General features: G+C 41.4%; 1 protein-coding gene across 1 annotated transcript in view; it reads left to right on the forward strand.

The window, feature by feature from the left end:
* Positions 1-8,398, forward strand: part of NRP2 (neuropilin 2) — a 158,909-nt gene that overhangs the window by 85,597 nt on the left and 64,914 nt on the right. The window contains exons 12-13 of the mRNA XM_044669414.1: positions 4,608-4,724; positions 7,971-8,111. Coding sequence (XP_044525349.1) covers positions 4,608-4,724; positions 7,971-8,111 — 258 coding nt within the window. The remainder of the gene's footprint in view (positions 1-4,607; positions 4,725-7,970; positions 8,112-8,398) is intronic.

The raw sequence follows: 8,398 nt of genomic DNA on the forward strand, positions 1-8,398 counted from the left end.
GGAAGGAAGGAAGGAAGGAAGGAAGGAAGGAAGGAAGGAAGGAAGGAAAGAAAGAAAGAAGGGAAGAGAGGGAAAGAGAGAGAAGTGAAGGAAGGAAGGAGGTAGGGAGGGAAGGAGAGAGAACATTTTTTAAGGTTTGCAAAGTGCTTTACAAATATCTCATTTGAACTCTAGGAAGTAGGCACTATTTTTTCCTTCATTTTACAGAAGATGAAACTGATGTAGACAAAGGTTAGATAACTTGGCCAGGGCCACAGTAAGTATCTGAGGAGGGATTTGAATTTAGGTCTTCCTAATTCCAGGTCAGGTGCTCTAACCACTATACCACCTAAACTGCCTACCTTACCTATCTAACAGGGTTCCTTTGAGAATTAAATGAGGTGTTAAGATGTGTTTGCAAACCTTAAAGTGTCACATAAAATGTTAGCTATTACTATTAATCCTGAATAATAGAGTGAATGAACTTTAATGGAAATGGGAAGAATGCCAAGTGTTGTTCCTCTTTCCATACACTGGGCCAACTCCTATAGGAAGACACTATACCAAACCATTTATTGCAAGAGCCCTCATATATATTATCTGTTAGTCAATCCATAAACATTTATTCAGTCCTTACTCCTTGCCAGGCACAGTACTAGGTGCTTGGGATAAAAAGAGGGAAATGGTTCATTCCTGATGCTCAAGGAACTTACATGCTAAATAATGACATGACTCTAAATTGTTTTTGTCACTCGCTTCCAAGGAGATTTCCAAAAGAGGACACTCTGACCCTTTAAATCTGTAGTCCAATCCTCACAATGCCTCATGGAGTCAGGGGAGGCACAGGTTGTCTAGATTTACTTATGTTTTTCCCATTTGTGGTTCAGATTAATTTGTTAGAGAGGGGTTCAACTGGTGAAACGCACACACACAATACACATACACACATGTATATGATTACATATATACTATCTATATGCATATGTGTACATGTGTATCCATTCTCTTCCATTTCTGTCCAAGATCTGACAGGCCAAGAAGTCATTCCCTTGCTCTCTCCTTAGACCAGATTATCTACTTCCCCAACCCTTATTGGGAAAGAGGCTATGGGGGTCTATAAGGTCTAAGTATGGTGGTCTCTGGACCACAGTGTGTAGGAACTGGGGCCCTTAGGTGTTAGCACCTGGGGCACAATATTTTGTCCTAGTTAGAGCTCCAAGGAAAAGTAACAAAAGTCTGAGTAGGATGATGATAGTTGGAATAGAGATAAGAGTTCATGAGAATTAAGAATCAATAAGACTTGGTTTGGGTCTGGAGCTGAGGGAGATGGAAGACATCTAAATGACTAGGAGAAAAGTGGTTTCCTGAAAAAAGGAGGCACAGACTTAAAAATGTATATTCTGAACTTAACCAACACCAAATAAAAATAAGCATTTCCATATACAAAATAGGACCCCAAAAGTGGATTTTGCAAGAAACTGAGAATCTCTGATATATAAAACTTGCTCTTCTTTTTAAACATATGTAAATCCCACAAGTAAGTTTCAAAGCTATCCTGTATTCTGGTGTTCCTTTCTGGTCCAAGAGGCAAAAGATGAAGAATTCACATTTAGGCACCTGTGGGGAACACCTATCCTATCCTATGCCAGATATCCCCTATGCCTATCCTATGCCAGATAAATGTGGTACTCTTGAATATCTCTTCCCTGCTGGGAAACTTACATTCAGAACTAGTGGGAATCCCCTTGTTTGAACTTCCCTGTACTGGAGGTTGAATATTTCCTGAGCCAAACAAAGAAGATTTTCTGATTTGTGTGTGTGTACAATTCTATGTGTGTATGTGTGTATATACATAAAAACATACATAATATACATTACGATGCCTGCAATGGGATTATTTCTCTCCCTTCTCTTCCACTCCCAACCTCCTGAAGGAACACAGACTAGATTCTCTTAAGAATGGTTTTCTTATCCTCCACACAAATGAGTTTGTCCCATATGCTGGGATTCCCAGTTATGGTTCTTTTCACTTAGATTGTTGCATCAGCCTCTTGACTGATCTCTTTCTCCTTTCTCCCCCATCTTCAGCCCTACCAACCTATCCTAAACACTGTTATCATCTTTAACATTTCTTCACAGCACTCTCCTGCTCAAAAATATTCAGATTCCCTACTACCCACCCCCCAAAGTCCAAACTCTTTAGTTTGTCTTTAAGACCTAGAATCTGGCTTCACTCTACATTTCCAGTCTTTTCTCACTTTCCTTCTTGATACACACTCTGAAGTCAACACACCTGAGCTTTCTCACCTCCAAACCTTTGTTTACACTCTTCTCCATTCCTTGGATTTGCCCTTACCCAACATCTCTGCCTATTAAAATCCCACTTTTCTTCAAGACCCAGGTCATATATTACCGCCTACATGAAGCATTCTGGGATGTCCCTTGCCAGAAATAATATTTCCCCTCTTATGAACTCTGTTTTCAGATATTTTGCATCTCTTCTAGGCATATTCTATTTCTTATTATGTTTATTTATAACATGTCATACATCCCATAATAGATTATAAACTTTAATCCAGGAATTTTGTCATATTTTGCTTTGTATATCCCTATTATCTATCTTAGTACAGTGGTTTGCCCATAATAGGCAGCAGATAAATGCTTTTTTGAATACATTAGTGAGATGAATTTTTAGCATAATTGAAGCTTAATATGTTAAACACTAAAACTTTTATTTGACCATTTGGATAGAAATCTTCCTAAAACATGAATTTTACATACTTTCCTGCCTTCTTAGACAGTCTTCGTGACTCAGGGTCATGAGTGATTGGCCTTTCCATAAAGCAAAATGAATGGGCAAAAAATAAATGAATGAAAACCCATTTAATAAGAAGTTGGTAATGACAGGAATTGTTTTAAGTCATTGACTTTAGTTTATGGGCTTTGTGATAGCTATTTTCACAAGTCAAAGGCCCTTGGCTCTTCAGAATTCTGCATTGGGTTCTGCATAGTGGTGGAGATTGTCAGAAGTCTGACTTCTAGATAAATGGGGGTGAAGGGTTACTGTCTATGCCCATGAGAAGCTTTTTATCCAGTGAATGAAATAGTTTTATTACTTAATATCCAAAAACATTTAATTTGGTAAATATTTAGTTCCACCAATCTATCCTACATACTGTTACTTAATTTAGGCACCTGAAAGCCCTTTGGAGAGAAATAAGGTATAATTCCTGCCCTCACAGAACTTATACTCTAGCACATACCCATTATCATAGGTTGCTCCCTTTCATGTGCTTGGCAAGCCAGCTGAGGTGATATTATTGCTGTTCCTCGTACCCAATACACTGGGTCCTTGCAAAGTCTGTCTCTCGTGCCTAAAATGCATCATCTTCATCTTCATCCCTCAGAATCCCCAGTTCTCTTTGAAGCTAAAATTATGAAAACAAAAACAAAAACAAACAAAAAAGGGGGGCAGCTAGGTAGCTCAGTGGATTGAGAGTCAGGCCTAGAGATGGGAGGTCCTAGGTTCAAATCTGGCCTCAGACATTTCCCAGCTGTGTGACCCTGGGCAAGTCACTTGACCCCCATTGCCCACCCTTACCACTCTTCCACCAAGAAGCCAATACACAGAAGTTAAAGGTTAAAAGCAAAAACAAAAACAAATAAAATTATGTCACCTTCTACATGAGATCTTTCCTTATCCCCCCAGCTTACTAGTACTTTCTCCCCAGAATTCTCTTCTGGTCATTGTTTTTGTTGTTCAGTCATTTCAGTCTTGCCCAACTCTTCATGATCCCATTTGAGGTTTTCTTGGCAAAGATACTAGAGTGGTTTGCCATTTCCTTCTCCAACTCATTTTACATTTACATATGAGGAAACTGAGGCAAACAGAGCTAGCAAGTATCTGAATCTAGATTTGAACTCAGATCTTCCTAACTCCAGGCCTGGCGCTCTAGCCACTGTGTCTCCTAGCTGATCCTTCTAGTACTTATATAAAAACTTGGATGTGCATTTAGTCTTCTTTAATAAGACAGTAGGGACTTTCTCTTTTGTCTTTGTGTCACCAATGTAGTACCTAGCACATAGTAAGCACTCAATATATATTTGTTAATTGATTGATGTTTAAAAGAAATCTTTTTTTAAACCCTTATCTTCCATCTTAGAATCAATAGTGTGTGTTGGTTCCTTGGCAGAAGAGCAGGAGGGGTTAAGTGACTTGCCCAGGGTCACACAGCTAGGAAGTGTCTGAGGCCAGAATTGAACCTCTCATCTTTGGGTCTGACTCTCAGTCCATGGAATTACCTAGCTACCCCTGATAAACCTTTTTTGAAAAACTCTTTTATCTTCTGTCTTCATATCAGTTCTAAGACAGAAGAAGGGCAAGGACCACACGATTGGGGTTAAGTCAGTGTCTGAGGCCAGATTTGAACCAGGTCCTCCCAACTCTTGACCTAGAGCTCTATCCATTATGTTATCTAGCTACACCTATAAAATAAGCCTTAGAAATTACTCAAATGATGCGCCTAATCCTACTAGGAAGAGTTCGTACTTCCTGTTTGGTTGGCATCCTCCATCATTTCAAGGCAGGACAGCTCAACATTCAATCCTCTTGCATTTTCTTCCCACAGATACGAGACCCACTGTAGAGACCCTAAGACCAACTTTGAAGAATGAAGAGACAACGACTCAGTATCCTACAGATGAGGAAACCACAGATTGCGGTGAAAATTGTAGTGCTGAAGAAGGTAAGTGGCCAAGGTCAGACCCAACCTGATGACTTCTATCCTGACGTAAGTCCCAGTTTTCAAAATTCCCATCTGCTTGCCTTCCCAGTTAAAGCAGTGCCATTTCACAGTTGGATTTCACAAATAATCCTGCTATATTTTTCTAACAAGAGAAATCAAACTCATTATTATTTTAGAGATAGACAAAGGGGGCAGGGCTGGTAATTCAACTGTTGGTTACCTAATGACCGCTTCACTTTATGTCATAGATTCTGACGGAAGAAAGCACAGTGGTCTTGGTTCTAGAAGAAACTGGCCTGATCCAATCTTCCAAGATTTTCATGTGTGTTTGTTTATGAAAAAATAGTTTAAATAAGTCAGAAGAAGAGAGCAAGAGATTTGAAAAAGCCCCCCCCCCCCAAGTGTTTTTTCCAAAAAGTAGGGAATCATCTATTTCTGGACCTGACAGTTCACATGCAGAATTTATGTTCCTTTTTGGGGTCTTCTGAGTATGTCTCAGTTAAAGACAGTAATTGGCGGAGCCTGAAAATGAGACACATTTTAAATCATACGCATAAGGTCACTAAGCTTGAGGACATTCCTAATAAACCACAAATTTTGGAACATCTGGCATTTTTGGCTAGAATTTAAAGCTTTGACAACCTCAATTTACAGTAAATTACTGATCATTACTAAATGTTCATTAAGTGAAATGAGGGAAGATTGGAGCAGGGACTTGGGAAGTGATGGAGACGTAAAGATGTTTTATAAGCTTAGTAGGAGGATTATGAAATCTCCCAATTCTGCTAGCTCAGCCTTTGGACAGTAAGAGATACTGCTCTGATCAACTGGACTTAAAGGGAAAAAAAGGATCAAAGAAGAATGGGAAGGAGGCCAACAATAAATGCTGAAGTTGTGCGACTGAAAATGATAATTTAATGCACATGCTTTGGGGAATGCACTTTTGTTTATGTTTTTTGGGGGGGTATTGGAGGGAGGGAATCCATTGGTCAGAATAACTTTATTACAGAGTTCTGGTATGTTAATGAACTTGAGATTTTTGTGTATACTTTTTTGGAGAAAAGAGAGAGATTTAGGGAATCTTCCAGGATATGTTTAGGGTGGCTTGAGAGCCAAAGTGAAAGGCATAGTGATACAGTATCAGATTAGTGGAATTAGCTTGTTTTAAAAGGGGTTTTCTATCTAAATGGCAATCATTTCAAGAGTGCTGCAGTTAAATTTCAGAAATCTGTGATTAATGTAATTGTAGAATTTTCTGTTGTGTTTATTTTTGAGGTTTCTCACATCGCCCCCCCCTTTATTTTTTAAACCCATCCATACCTTCTTAGTATCCATTCTAAGAGAGAAGAGGTACAAGGATGAGGCGATCGAGATTAAGGGACTTTTCCCAGGGTCACAAAGCTAGGAAGTGTCTGAGGCCAGATTTGAACCCAGGTCCTCCCAACTCACCTCCAGACCTGTCACTCTATCCATTCTGCTACCTAGCCACCCCTTTTCCCCTTCTCTTTTTTTCAAAAGATTTAAATGTGGAGTAAAGCTGGAGACGAATTATGGTATATTGAATGATTCTGTATTTTGAAAGCAAAGAAAGAAACTCAGAAGTTGAAAGAGGGTTGGGAGGTGGGGCGATATACAGAGCATGGGCTGTCTCTTCTAAACCACAGGTTGTTGCTCCCTTAATGATTGCCATGTGTAACTTCCCAGTGAATGCTAACTTTGGCCAGAGAGAGGGAGAGCCAGCTTTAAGTATCCTATTTTTGGAGAGAAGAGTACAAACAAGTTGTGGTCACCATCTACTTTCTGTCACTGGGACCAGCAGTGACCTTTCCCCTCTGACTCGATCCTTAGCATCCCCACCCCACCATGGTAGTGCGATTTGATTCGATAAATGACCCATTTTAGACTTCCCTATAGCTCACTTTGTGCCTTCCTTGAGAGCTTCCTTTCTCTGGCTTTCTGATTTCTCTTTCCCGCCACCTCATTTCCTCCCCACTGCTAAAGCCCTGGCCGGTGTAACCTGACTAGCTGAGGCAAGGCTCTGACTTCAGGTTTCTGTCTCTCTCCTCCCCTATTCTCAGTCCTGCATTGTTTCCCCCACCTACATAGAAGCTAGAGTCCTGGAGTTAGGGGAAGCCCTCAAGAGGCCATTGGGTACATTCTCCTCGATACGTTGGGTGGCAGATGACTAAATAACATGGGACAGACAGTTAACTGTCCTTTTTCTAAAAAAAGGGCAGAAGAAAGCTTCCCTTCAGGGAGACAGTTTGATACAATGGAAAGAGTCCTGATTTTTGGAGGGGGACAGAACCTGGGTTCAGATCCAACTTCTGACTCTACCAGTATGCTCTTGGACAAATCAGTGAACCTTGTCAGACTTCAGTTTCCTCACCCAAAAAATGAGAGGGTCTCTATAATCTATTTCATGACCCTCCAGACCTTGGCACAAAGTGACTGGCACTTCACTCACTGTGTTTGCCCCCTGGTGGGTTACGATTCAGTCTTAACCTCTGGCTGATCTGACACGTTTTTAACTTCATCAGCGTGGATCTTCTACCCCTACTCCACCTTTCTTTGTCTCTTGAACAGCTGCAGTATTTTGCTGCTGCTGTAGAATTCACGACTTCCTTATTGTGCCAAGCAGCCCTTCCTGTCATATCTCACTGTAGGGATAAGAAGCTTTCTGCTCTGCCTTTCTGCTGTTCGACAAATAGCAGAGAGAGATAAACAGGAACTTCCACATTTCCCTTGTCCATGAGATCACTTTCTCCTCCATGCCCCCTTCCACGAGAGCAGGCATCCTGTGCTCTCCTGGCACTAATGGCCTGCTCCATCATTTATTAGAGCTGGGTTGGCAGGAGTTGAGATAATACTTTGGGGGAGCCAGACTGCAACTGAGGCACTAGGGAGTCATTCTTCTCTGGTATTTAGGAGAGGAGAGGTTTGAGCATTTGTCTGCTTTGGGACATGGACGGAAGGGGCTGAACAGAGACTGGAGACATTTGGTGCCCTCATTTATATTTATTCACCATGGCAACTGGTGACAGATTTGGCACCTGATCCTGGGAAGGACAGGACCCAAGGCTCCAGAGAGCTGATGATCACCAGGATCAGTTAAATGAATAAGCAGGGTGAACCATTCTTCTCTCCTCTCCACTTAGGACTTGCCAACTATTTAAACAGCACTGCCATGGCTGTTCTAGAAACCTTGTATCATTTGTTTTCCTTTGGTTTATCTTTCTCTCTTAGACAAAGATTTTCAGCCTCCGCCAGGCTTCAACTGCAACTTTGATTTCATGGAGGAAAGCTGTGGTTGGATGTATGACCATGAAAAGTGGCTTACAAGCACCTGGACTGGCAGCTCAAGTCCCATCGATAACGCTCCCCCAGGTAAGGCTGACTTGGAATTAAGGACAGAGAATGAGAGACAGGAGCCCACCCCCACCAAGGGCTCCTCCAGATTTTTCAACCCAAGCTCATCCTCTTGAAAGGTCCCAAATCTACCCCTGCCTCTAGTCCCCATGAAAACTTACCAGGTGGTCCCTGGTACCTTCCCTCAAACTTCCCTGGCTCCTGCTGGGAAAATAAGAGGAAGAGAGAAGAGAGAAAGAGAGAGAGAGAGAGAGAGAGAGAGAGAGAGAGAGAGAGAGAGAGAGAGAGAGAGAGAGAGAGAGAGA

Source organism: Gracilinanus agilis, chromosome 3, assembly GCF_016433145.1.
Source record: "Gracilinanus agilis isolate LMUSP501 chromosome 3, AgileGrace, whole genome shotgun sequence".
Lineage (NCBI taxonomy): Eukaryota > Metazoa > Chordata > Mammalia > Didelphimorphia > Didelphidae > Gracilinanus > Gracilinanus agilis.